A 12,185-nucleotide genomic window follows, 5' to 3' on the forward strand; every position below is an offset into this window, starting at 1 on the left:
AAACAAATAAATTGTCATTCATATTAGTAAGGTGTCGTTGAAGGAATTGGCTTATTTTGATAAATAAGAGTATTTGAGGAACGATTTCAGTATTAATTGATAGACAGAAGGAACGAGGTTAATACCAGTAAGTTTGAATCCTGTATCATTCCCCAGATTTTGTAAAAAGCCGTGTTTATTAGTTGAACTTCAAGTTGGAACTCACTGGCATTAATCTCGTAATTTCTGTCTATCAATTAATAGTAAAATCGTTCCTTAAATAACCTTATTTATCAAAATAAGCCAATTTCTTCAACGACAACGTACTAATTTGAATGACAATTTGTTTGTTTGGATTCCGAACACTGACAGGAGAACTAAAATGGCGGTGTGTGACGTCATCATTAATAGAGCGTATTTATGATACAGAAAACAGTTCTGCCAACATTTTCCAATGCAAAAATTTCTACCCCAAGTCTCTAGGATGAGTGGATCCTGAGATATAGCCGCTTACCTCGCTTATTTGTCCACCCTGTACATTTAAGATCTCACGAAAATTATAAATAACATACAAAAATCAATTTTAACAATTATTTTATTAGAATTATAAAAATAAAATAAAAATCTACAACATTTGCAACTTATATGAGCAGAATTTAAATAGTTATAAATATAATCACATTATATCTTTCAGAATAACAATAACAAATCTCTCAATGATTCAGATTAAAGGTAAATATAAAATTTAAAAAAAAATTAAGATAAGAATTACAGCCAAATTAAATTAGTTGCTATACGGAATGTTAAAGCGTATTCTGTTATTTACAATATAATTAAATTATTAGCTAATATTTTTCTGATTCAAACTGAATTTCTGAAAAAATTCTACTTGAATCAAGTAAAATATGTGGTCATGCAGTTATTTCTGTTCTTTCATGTCATGTTTTTCATCATTGCTTGCAACTATAGCCTTGGATATCTTTTTTGTTGGTATAAATTTAGGTTTTGTTCTGAATTTACAAACTGAAGTCTTTTTTTGTGCGATGGGTCCTGTAACTATAGTAATTGGCCTATCTCGATTATTAGCTATCAACGTTTTTAAATTCTCCCCAGATATGCAATCTTGTTGAGATTGGTTATTTCCTATGTGAGGTTTCTTACTTACTTCAAAGTGAAACAAATGAAAAAGATTGAACTTTGGGTATACATCAAGGGTATAAGAACCAAACATCAGCAATATGATTATCACTAAGACAAAACTGAATATTCCAGCAACAGGTTTCATATACCATGGCATTTCAGCTGAAAAAAATTTGTTTCACTAGGAAATTCATTAATTCATGTAAGCATATATAATTTTTCCCTGCTAAAATTAAGGATTATCAACTTTTTAGCTAAACTCACACATTAGCGACCACATGAAAGATCCAAACCCAGTGCCCAAATGTTTCAGGACATTTATAATAACATCAAACTGGTCACTGATGACACTCAATGGAGTGAAGAAATGAAACGAAGAGCGCTGAGACATAAGATAATCTCTTTTGTTGTCTTTGCAATCTGTAACAACAAGGAAATTAATTAATAATATTCTTATGTATGTATATTTTTAAATCATTAATACTCACATCCTGTGAATTTATCGTATATCCAATCAAACCAGCCTAAATTATCAGGATCACAAACTTTATAGTTTTCAAACTCAATAAATTTGTCTATTTCCACTATCTATAAAATGATCAATAGTAATTTTTGTTTGAATCTAAGGCATCAATCTCACCTCTAGCTTGGCTTTATATCTCAAGACAAAGTCAGAAAAGTACACCAGAGGAAAAAAGAGCTTCATTAATGTTTTCAATTCATAGTTTTGAGGTTGTATTCGCCATAAAATAAAAAGCAAAACTATTAATCCCAACAACAAAAGTGTATTTCCATCATTTAATGCCAAATATAAGTATTCCCCAATTGTAAAAAAGTATGTACTATAAATACTCTTTACAAGTGATTTATCCAGTACTGTGCTCAGTTTGCTCAAAACATGAACATCATGTAGATCGGTAGTTACCAAATTCCTTAAAAAATCATAATCATCTATATTTAATTGAATATCAATAACACCCTTATAAATATCTGAATTCCTATCAAAATGGGTCATACTGGTTATCATAGTTATAAGTTTTTTCAAGTGAGAAGTGCTTTGATCTTTAGAAAATTTGTTATTACAATCACAAAATTTTCGATCCTCGTCATCTGTTTTTAATCTAGATTTAATTTTTATGTTCAAGTCGTGGGGATCTATCCATTCTTCTCTAGCATTGGTAACATCAGTTAGAGTAACGATTATAAAAAAACAGAGGACTACCTGAAAATGGATTTTAAAGATCTGGTTCAACTTTGAATGACGAAAGTTAACATTACCTTCTCGTCCAATTTCATATTCAATTTATAAGTTCATAAAATTCAATATAGATATAAGAATAAAACATTTCCTTAAAAATTCAAAATTTTCCTCTATTTATAATTATTCAATTATTGAGAGATTTGTATTTTGTAATACAAGTTTATGACCTTTCCCGTTGGGTCATAGATAATGTTTTCTTTTTAATACAAACTTCTGAGGAATTGAAAATTCAAAAATAATTCAATTTATTGTGAGTCTGCTAAAAGCGCCAAAAGAAAAATTGAGAAATATTTTAAAAAATAATAAAGTAATGTTATCGTAGAATGTTATCACTAAGTTGTCATCACAATCATTGAAATTATCAATGTGCCATGAAATTTGATATACTCTTCATATTTTGCAATGAAAAAATTAAATAACAAAACTTTTAAAATGAATTTCATGGTATTATCACAGACTAATAATCTGTGGTATTATTTTCGTTTTACGATTATTTTTTCAATATCCTGTCTTAATGATGCAGCAAAGGACTTAAGGAGGAATATTATTGTTTTTCCATAAATAATCCATCTTCAATTTCAATTTTCGAAAGTTCTAAGTCAATATAACCAAAAGTTAATATCGAATTCAACATTCCATGAATAAAGTGCCTATGCACTTTTTTTTTAAAACGAACAAGCTTATTCCTTGAAAACTTAACCTTTCCATACCTAGTTTAGGTAGAAGGTAGAACGGAAAGAAAAACTTATCAGTTATAATACCCCTATCAGCAATTCTAATGATGTGGAACATATAAACTGCACTCGATTGCAAATTGCTTCTGAAAAGCATAAGCTGAATCGACAATTGTGTCGATTCAAGGAACAAAATGTTTTTTTTTACTTCAATTATTGCTTTTACTGTCTTTGGAACCCTAACAGTTTCGAGTGTTCTCGGTAATATATCTAACTAAATATTCATGTCTTTATGAATTAACAATCTTGAATGCTATCCTAGATTTTTTCAATTTTTGTTTATATTGTTACCTTAACCTTCACACTATTTTAGAACCTGAATGGAAAGGCAAAGTATTTCCTGATCCCAATCCAATCGAAGGAAATTCGATTGATGGAAAATACGAGAAAGATCATCATGGAAGAATTCCAATGGGTGTGAAGAATGCTAAATGCGACTGGGGTCAGGTAATATAATATTTCATATTGTAACAGAGATATTTTCAAAGGAATATAAAAATATATTTGAATTAATAAATGAATTTCCGCCTCAACAACTCGTATTAATGGCGTTTAATTTCAAGGACCCAGAAGGATTTGATGGAGATTTAGGGCCCCAAAGCTATACATGTCTAAATGATAGATCGCTTTACCTTCCTAATCCAAAAATGTTTCCAATTTTGAAGAAGGACCACATTCCAAAAGCATTCGTGGTGAGTACCAATAAAAATATTGAATACGAACATCATCTCTATTATTCTCATGGAAAAATAACTATTATTAATAAAATAATATTTTTTTGTAGCCATGGCATCGATGCATGAACGAATCTATAATATATAATCAGATTATTCCTACTTTGTAAGTACATCTGATTATAATTTTTGCTTACCTTTGATTTCTGTTTTAACTTTTAGTGGAGATCATAGACCACTTTGGCCTAAATATGGAGAATATTCATTTTTACCTAAGCAAAGGTGGGTCCACAGTTTAGAACATGGGTCTATTGTAATGCTGTATCATCCATGCGCAGATCACAACGAAGTGAATGTTCTAAAAACGATACTCAAAAGATGTTTGTACCAGTACGTTATAACAGCATTGAACGAGTTGGAACCAGAACATGTAAGTTACTTTTTTTTATAAAGAAGATTTTCAAGATTTGAATATTCTAGCCCTTGGTTTTGGTAGCTTGGGGTGTCCGTTTGGAAATATCCAAGGTAGAACCTGATATTGTACTTGATTTTATTCGACGTCATGCCTTCAAGGCTCCAGAAAAAGTGAATAGAGATGGTCAGTACGAAGAAAATTTGATAGAAGCTGCTTCTACTGATCTTCAAGGAAAGGAAGATAATATTTGTCCAGGTTATTGAAAAATATATTTGTTATAACTTGCAGACTGAAATAATTCAACGATATTCTACATATTTGCTTAATTCTATTTAAATTTGTATTTATGTTAATTTGATTAAACGAAATATATGCGAGATGTTGGTTTTGATTTTTTATGTTATATTATGGTGGATGCGAAGATAGGACTTTCTAAGAATTTTGAGATTGGTTGAATTTGTCAGTATTTATCAAACAAACAGCAAGAATTAAGTTTCTATTATTCTATTCCTTTCATTTAAAATGCAGAACTTATTTGAGGGTTCATAGTTTCATAAAAATGATAAAAAAAATTTTTAAACTTTGGATCACACTGGGAAACATGATTGTATAAAAAATAAATAAAACAATAATCACAGAGAAATAACTTTATTTCCAAAATAACGTGGCATTAAATAAATTAAAATGAGGATTTAAAAATATTAAATTTATTGTATACAACTCATTATATTTTACCAATTCCAAATAAAAACTCTTCTTGTTCATTTGTCATGCAAAATTTGGGTACAATTCCTTATTTGCCACCACATCTACACTCGACCGCTCTGAAAAAGATCAAAAGTACGGTTAGAAACTGAGTGGAATCTAAAAATATAACCGATAGGAGGAAAAGGTTATTACTGGGGTTTCCTGAAGTTCTTTCCGGCAAACTTCGCGCCAGCTCCCAATTCTTCTTCGATACGCAGTATCTGGTTGTATTTGGCCAACCTCTCCGATCTGCAAGGGGCACCTGTTTTGATCTGTCCAGTAGAAAGTCCCACAACCATATCGGCAATGAAGGTGTCTTCAGTCTCTCCGGATCTGTGAGAAACCATGGTGCCCCATCCGTTCCTCTTGGCCAGAAGGTGAGCGTTTATTGACTCGGTAACTGTACCGATCTGGTTCACCTTCAACAACAAGCAATTGCAGGCTTTCTTCTCGATGGCGGTTTGGATCCTGGTTGGATTGGTGACAGTCAAGTCGTCGCCGACGATTTGGATGTTGGTGCCAGCGGTCAAAGCGGCCCAGGCTTCCCAATGGTCCTGGTCGAAGGGATCTTCGATACTTATTACTGGGAAATCCTTGATGAAGTCTTTGTACATGTCGGTCAGCTTCTCGTAGGGCACCCAGTCGTTCTTGTTGGAGTTGGGGTTCTTGAAGTCCAAATCGTAGAGCCCTAGGGAAAAAAAACAAGAATTACGGATTTGCCATAAGTGTCACTCATGTAACAATTCTACAACCAGAGAAACCGAAAGAACTTTGTGCTTCATCAGTAGCATCAATTATAGGTCGTAAATATTGTTGGTTTTAGCTTAGTTGAAGCTATGAATGGAGCCCTTACTCAAATGCTTTGTTCAATATTCTCAGAAATAATTGAATATTACAAAACACATTGAAGCTAAATTGAAAAATGGAGCAATGTAACCAAACAAAATTAAAGTTAGCGTTAAAACTGAAAGTATAGAGTACGATTTCGCAAACTCTCTCACAAAAAGATTTTTTTTTAAATAACAATTAGAGTTTTGCCATAAGTGTCACTAATGTAACCAATTTACAACCAAAGATACCAAATAAAGCTTACACCTAAAAAGTATTGCTGATTTTAGCATATAGGGATTTAACACAATGCGAATATTATTTAAAACTTATTCAACTCACCATCCTTGAAGAATTCGGAGGCGGCGATATCCATACCGATCTCCACTTTTCCGGTGTAACCAGCCTTGGCGATGGCGTCGTTCAGAAGGTTCAAAGCTTCCTTGTTGTTCTGGATGTTGGGTGCGAAACCACCTTCATCTCCTACGGACGTGGCGTCCTGACCGTATTTTTCCTTTATTACCTTGGACAGGTGATGGTACACCTCCGAACCCATCTTCATGGCTTCGGTGAAGTTTGAGGCACCGGTGGGAAGCAACATGAATTCCTGCGGAGTGGGACATAGTGTATATGGAAATTTTCATAATTCTTAAAGTTACCAGGTATTACCGCTACTTTAAAGTGACTTTTTGAATCTCGGAAATAAATTTAAATTATAGAAGATTGTTGTTTCGAAGGTAAAGAGAGCTTTGCAATCACTTTTCGGATAAAATTTATTTTTGGTCCTCAAAAAATGTATTCAAAACACTTTCGAACACTTATGACTTCATGTCTGTCAGTCTGTGTGTCCGCAAATCCTTGTAGCAGCCCCAACTTCTACAATTCTCAACCGATTTTGACGGAATTTGTTATCATTGAGTTTCAAACTCCTGAAAGACGTCTGGTGCATCTAATTCACACAAAACCTTACCTGCATAGCCAACTTATTGCCAGCGTGGGATCCACCGTTGATAACATTGAAAGCGGGCACGGGCAGAACCAAGTTTTTGTTTCCAGCCAGATCGGCTATGTGTTTGTACAGAGGGATGCCTCGTTTGGCTGCTCCCGCTTTGCACACAGCTAGGGAAACTCCCAAGATGGCGTTAGCTCCGAACTTGGACTTGTTGTCTGTACCGTCCAGTTTGATCATGAACTCATCGATCTCCTTTTGCTGGGTGACTTCCAGGTTGGCCTTCACTAGAGCGGGTGAGATGGTTTTGTTGATGTTGTTCACGGCCTTGCTGACACCCTTGCCGTGGTAGTTTTCCTTGTCTCCATCCCTGAGCTCCAAGGCTTCGTGCACACCTGAAAGAATTCATTTTCGGTTAATTTACGGGCTCAACCTGTATGCAATAACAGCTGAATAATAAGGCCTATTATTTCTATCAAATGTTTTCGAATTCAAAACCTTTCAAAGATGTTTCGTAAATTCTATGGGGTGCATATTGGCAACCCTTTTAAATTTGGATGAAAAGTAAGAGAAAACAAATTGCACACACATAAAAACAAAATACTTTGGCAAATAAGAGGAGAAAATTTTCAATAATTGCAGCAGATGAATCCTCGATTGGAGCATAAGTTGCACAAAATTTTATTTAGTTCACTCATCTTTGAAGGGCTGTAACTTTGAAATTGAGGGAGATTTGAAAAATTTCTATTGAAACAAGAGAGCTTAGTTTTAATCAAACACCCCATATATTTTATTAGTTTATAGAGAAAATATTGAATGATTAAGATAAAAACTGATAACATTAGTTCACCCCTGAATTAATTAATTATAATATATGGGTATAAGTTACAAAATATTAGTTAAATTAGATTGTTGTCTGCTAGATCAAAACTGTAGTAACTTATGTAGCAAAATTATTGATGCATACTCAAGTTTTGGTGTGTTGATTTCTGACAAAATATTCTTGTCAATTTTATAATCGATAGTGAAAATATTTCGAGTTACACCAACCTGTACTTGCTCCAGATGGCACAGCAGCTCTGAAAAGCCCCAAATCAGTCACCAAGTCGACCTCAACAGTGGGGTTTCCTCTGGAATCGAAGATTTGTCTCGCGTATATACTCTTGATTGGCATGATTAATCTTCTGCTTAAACGCTGTAAATAATCAAATAATCAATCGTTCAGTAAAGCAATCACAATACTAATGAGAAAATTGTCGCGTAATCCACACTCTCTAAAGTCGTGAAATACTTGGAACAAGGCAACCTATTACGTGTGTTTTATCAGCTCTTCAAATATCCACCCAATATTATCCAAATTGACGCAACTAATCGTTGAGAGTACAGTTGGAAAATCGACGAAAATTGCCCAGGAATTTGTTAACTTATTGAAACAATTGTGGCAAAAAATTACTTACGAAATTAATACTAGTTTTTTGACCGGCACAGTAGGACTAAATCGCTGATAATTTGAATGTCAGAAAATTCGCAACCTTCAAATTCGTAAGAGGTCACGGGGAGGTCGTTGTAAAGTAGGGCGCTGCTTTTGCAGATTCCTATATTTTTGGGGCTCGATCTGAAACAGGATTCTGTTTTATATTTCTGCAGTTAACCTTAGGAATTCTAGATGGCTCTGCGCTTCAAATTTGAAAAATTCGATATAAATTTTAGCAAATTTAACGAAACGCGTTGCTTTCACAGTTTTTATTCTTTTCTGGTGAATTTTTCAGACATCGAGAAGCCAAGTTTAGCCAAATATTGACATTGGTACATTTTCCCTGCCGAATATAAATGGAAAAAACTTCCTCCAAACTTTCCATTGATATTTTTTCGAAAATAACAAAACGCTGATTCCGACAACGCGCGTTCTTTCCAACAAAACAAACGATACGACGAAGGATGACGATTATTTTGACACATTTTCATTACGTTTGATCTCACACTCTGACACAATAGTCGACAATCGTTATTGTTCCATTGATTTATCGATTCTTGGTAGTGTTAAGCGAACAAAACAGGGTCAGAGGTTATGCTTGACGATAGCGAGATGCTTGTCTCGCTGAAGGAATGTTTTCGGACGTATAGGACAGTTTCGATAAGGACAGAGAACGTCGTTCGAATCGACGGAGAAAAAACAATTGTCCTTTGTACTGGGTGCTCCTAAATTGGAGGTACAAACGAAAAGGGATGATCACTTGAATGATATAATTAAAAACCTGCTCATAGAAATTTTTCCTCAAAGTTTGGTTTCGAAATTGAGTTTTTTCTTCATAGGATCTGCAAATCTCAAAGTTTCTAGCTCAAATTCGGTAAAATCTACTTCAAAGTTTATATTATTTGACAGGTCAATTGCATGGTGAAAATCTACTGAGTGTGATTTTCTGGTAGAATGTTCCTTTTTTCCTTCAGAACTTTTTTGTGGTGCGCCACTATAAAAACGAGTGTTTGCTCCATTTAGGAACTTTATGAATCCTTGCAATTTTTTTGTATTTATCACCGTTTTCGAGAAATAACAGTCAAATAATTCTCTTTCGATTACCTATTCCGGAAAGTCAAAATTTTCAAAAAGATTCAGAAGGTTTTGTCTTAGTTGGATGAATTCATAGTTTCAGTATTAGCTGATATTTTAATAATAATGATATTGTAGTTTTTTTTTTGAAACAATATTTTTTATCCACTTCAGGGTTTTCTGAAAACCAAATATCACCATATTTTGCATTAAGACTTTTAAAATTCCGGATTTTCTTCGGAAAATTTAAGAATAATTGTTGAAAAGCTTCTTCATCCTCAATATGTCACTGTTTGGTGCGAAGAGGTGATCACAATTGGCCACCGAGATCTTGTGACTTAAGACCTTTAGACTTTTTTCTTAAGGACCCCGTGAAAGATAAGGTTTATGTCAATTTCATGAAAAGGATATGGTGTTGCAACCATGGCTACCATTTGGCTGATATCATTTTCTATCGTTGATGGCACATCCTCTTTACAATAAAATAACCACCCATTGATAATTCTCTCAAAATATACTCGGTTTTTTCCAAAAATATATTTTTGCGCCTTCAAATTATAGTGCGTAGAGTGTTACCTATTTTGAGAACACCTGTACATACAAATATTATTTAATTTCCGGTGAATTCAGATTGCTTCGAAACCTGTCCCACACACGCAGTAAACAACAAAGCAATTACAAATACGCAACTTTGTTGCGTTCATTGATCTGCCAATAATTGAACTATGAGGTAGCCTTGAATAGATGGGAAGAGCAAAAATTTCTAGCGACACCTTTAACTTCGTACAGAATACCTTCGAGCTTTTTTTGACAGTGTCCAAACATCTCTTGTTTTATGGTATATTATTTGAAGATAACTTCAATAAATAATAATAAAAATGGAAATTATATTTTTACTTCAATTGAATTGATTTTCAACATTTTCTTCTAAGACGTTGGTTCGAGGAATTTAAGTTTTTGGGAAGAATAAACTCACTTGAAGTTATTGAACATCGAACATTACATACTCAATTTATATGCTTGAATTATCTCGCCTTATTTTGAGTTGGAATAGATCTAGACCTACAAGGGGAAATTTTTTCGAAAAGCTCTGGACTTTATCGAAATCAAACTATAAAAAAATGACTTGTATTAAAGACTTACCAGGCAAAATCACTGTAATTAGTACACTGAGAACATACCTGAATTAGGGTGATGAATACGAAAATTTGGAGATATTTTTATACGAAAGTCACTGTGACATCACTAGACCGTTTTGACGTTATGTTATTCTGCAGCCACTTGGACAGTTCATGTATGGCTTTTTCTTTAAAAAACTTGTTTCATTCAGTTATTTCCTCAAAAATTTAAAGGGCAGTTTGAAATTTGGTGGAAAACGCTGTAAATTTCACGCTGATGTTGGTATTCCTAATTCGATCGAAATTTCATAACTCCGAAACCATTGGAAGGAAACGAGTGAAGCAATTCTTAATACACCACAAAAAATGATTTTTGGATAAATCCAAATTGAACGTTTTGGACATATTTTGAATTTCATGGATTTCAGCTCAGCTGGAAATGTCTTTGAAGTACTTGATAGTGCTTTAAATGATAAATTATTGATTTTCCTATCGTTTGGTGTGTCAACGAACGAAATCGAATGAATAGTTCATGTGTAAAATGCGTTCGAGTGGAGTGCAGAAATTTTCAGCGGTCCAGACCTTCTCCAGCCTGGAAAACAGTGAAGCCGGTTTAGGAAACTTTGGAACTTTCAATATGTTGTTGAAGACACAAAATCAACCTTTTGTACCAATTATCAGCTGCACACAATCAATACTGAATGTGAAAACTAGGAATTCATCAAGCCAAGCACATAGCTTGACATTTTAACCAACTACTTGACTTGAAAATCAAGTTCGTGAACAATTAAATACTTGAGCTTGACTTGATTTTAGATATTTATTGCTTGACTTTATGTCAAGCTACTTGTTATTACTTGAGCTTGATATGCACGCGTTGCTCGGCATTTATTTCTGCAATCTCGAGCGCTTAGACCAAATAAGGGGATTCCTCGAGCGCCGAGAGACTGAAGCATTCGCCAGTGTGACTTTATTAGTAGTTTTCTCACATTTCTTTGAAATCTATTGGTAGATTTTGGTAGTTTCAGAAATATCTTTCCAAACTTGGCCATTTTGGCCAAGGGTTTTTATCAACGCCAGCATCTTCAGCTCCTGTTGAAAAACAATTTTCCAGAGCTGCTCTTATAGTTACCAAAATCCGCAATGGTTAGGCGACAAATCTATAAGATGCCTCATGTGTCTTAGATCCTGGAAGGAAAATTATGAAATCAAACAAAGCCTGGAGGTTTCTCAATATTAAGAAACTTTATTTTTTATTATTTTTTATTTTGTTATGATTTATAGTGATTTGATTTATGTTTCTATTTCAAAAGAGTTGATATTTACGGTTCTTTCATACAATAAGTTCAATAAATAAAAGTGTTTTTCTGCAAGGTTCTTTCTCATTTCATCATTTTTTTTATTGATGTGACACTACACAATGAAACTGCTAAAAATCAAGTAGCTTGGCATCATTCAAGTACTTTACAAATAAATACTTGACTTGAGATTGAAAAACTACTACTTGACTTGAGCTTGAATTGATTTAAAGTCAAGCTAAAGCCAAGTAGCTTGAAAATCCAGCCAAGCCATGAATCCCTAGTAAAAATTCAACATTCCTGAGGGTATTTGTTGAAAAAATACTCCCAAAAACAGTATTTAACATATTTGTTCAATAAACTGCTTCCGAATAAAACAAATAATTTTCTGTTCCGTGAATTTCCTTCGTCTGATCCAGTCCACGAATTCAAAACGGCCTGAGGCATTCTTCTACGAGTCCAATCTCACGAAATCAGTGGAGTAGTTGGGTTGA

At 33.7% G+C, this 12,185-nt stretch overlaps 3 protein-coding genes across 5 annotated transcripts; 1 reads left to right on the forward strand and 2 right to left on the reverse strand.

Annotated features, from left to right (window-relative positions):
- Positions 1 to 556: 556 nt before the first annotated feature.
- Positions 557 to 2,572, reverse strand: LOC123680981. 2 transcript variants are annotated; one of them, XM_045619127.1, is made up of 6 exons: positions 2,398 to 2,566; positions 2,203 to 2,341; positions 1,760 to 2,051; positions 1,608 to 1,707; positions 1,384 to 1,539; positions 557 to 1,281 (listed from the first exon to the last, which is right to left on the reverse strand). In XM_045619127.1, exons 3-6 carry the CDS (start codon positions 1,823 to 1,825, stop codon positions 899 to 901), a joined length of 705 nt encoding a protein of 234 aa, XP_045475083.1. In that variant the 5' UTR covers positions 1,826 to 2,051; positions 2,203 to 2,341; positions 2,398 to 2,566; the 3' UTR covers positions 557 to 898. The 2 variants fall into 2 exon arrangements, with proteins under 2 accessions (XP_045475083.1, XP_045475082.1); XM_045619126.1 differs by having other exon boundaries at positions 1,760 to 2,341; positions 2,398 to 2,572.
- Positions 2,573 to 2,863: 291 nt separating this feature from the next.
- Positions 2,864 to 4,578, forward strand: LOC123680982. Its single transcript, XM_045619128.1, has 6 exons — positions 2,864 to 3,315; positions 3,428 to 3,561; positions 3,678 to 3,806; positions 3,899 to 3,954; positions 4,011 to 4,218; positions 4,269 to 4,578. Exons 1-6 carry the CDS (start codon positions 3,249 to 3,251, stop codon positions 4,464 to 4,466), a joined length of 792 nt encoding a protein of 263 aa, XP_045475084.1. The 5' UTR covers positions 2,864 to 3,248; the 3' UTR covers positions 4,467 to 4,578.
- Positions 4,579 to 4,835: 257 nt separating this feature from the next.
- On the reverse strand, positions 4,836 to 10,595 carry LOC123680979 (enolase). Of its 2 annotated transcripts, none has more exons than XM_045619125.1 (6): positions 10,457 to 10,595; positions 7,778 to 7,922; positions 6,749 to 7,122; positions 6,121 to 6,385; positions 5,104 to 5,638; positions 4,836 to 5,027 (listed from the first exon to the last, which is right to left on the reverse strand). In XM_045619125.1, exons 2-6 carry the CDS (start codon positions 7,899 to 7,901, stop codon positions 4,997 to 4,999), a joined length of 1,329 nt encoding a protein of 442 aa, XP_045475081.1. In that variant the 5' UTR covers positions 7,902 to 7,922; positions 10,457 to 10,595; the 3' UTR covers positions 4,836 to 4,996. The 2 variants fall into 2 exon arrangements, with proteins under 2 accessions (XP_045475081.1, XP_045475080.1); XM_045619124.1 differs by lacking the exon at positions 10,457 to 10,595 and adding an exon at positions 8,185 to 8,342.
- Between the last annotated feature and the right edge of the window lie 1,590 nt (positions 10,596 to 12,185).

This window comes from Harmonia axyridis, chromosome 5, assembly GCF_914767665.1.
Source record: "Harmonia axyridis chromosome 5, icHarAxyr1.1, whole genome shotgun sequence".
Lineage (NCBI taxonomy): Eukaryota > Metazoa > Arthropoda > Insecta > Coleoptera > Coccinellidae > Harmonia > Harmonia axyridis.

Bases quoted from the DNA above. Each gene is read 5' to 3' on its own strand.
- LOC123680981 (XM_045619126.1), bottom strand. The intron at 1,540-1,607 runs GTGAGTATTAAT...TTGTTGTTACAG, and splicing joins ATACGATAAATTCACAGGAT to ATTGCAAAGACAACAAAAGA. The intron at 1,282-1,383 runs GTGAGTTTAGCT...AATTTTTTTCAG, and splicing joins TTTCATGTGGTCGCTAATGT to CTGAAATGCCATGGTATATG.
- LOC123680982 (XM_045619128.1), top strand. From the start codon at position 3,249: ATGTTTTTTTTTACTTCAATTATTGCTTTTACTGTCTTTGGAACCCTA. The intron at 3,807-3,898 runs GTGAGTACCAAT...ATTTTTTTGTAG, and splicing joins ACATTCCAAAAGCATTCGTG to CCATGGCATCGATGCATGAA. The intron at 3,955-4,010 runs GTAAGTACATCT...TTTAACTTTTAG, and splicing joins AATCAGATTATTCCTACTTT to TGGAGATCATAGACCACTTT.
- LOC123680979 (XM_045619125.1), bottom strand. From the start codon at position 7,901: ATGCCAATCAAGAGTATATACGCGAGACAAATCTTCGATTCCAGAGGA. The intron at 7,123-7,777 runs GTTGGTGTAACT...GAATTCTTTCAG, and splicing joins GCCATCTGGAGCAAGTACAG to GTGTGCACGAAGCCTTGGAG. The intron at 5,639-6,120 runs GTGAGTTGAATA...TTTTTTCCCTAG, and splicing joins CTCCGAATTCTTCAAGGATG to GGCTCTACGATTTGGACTTC.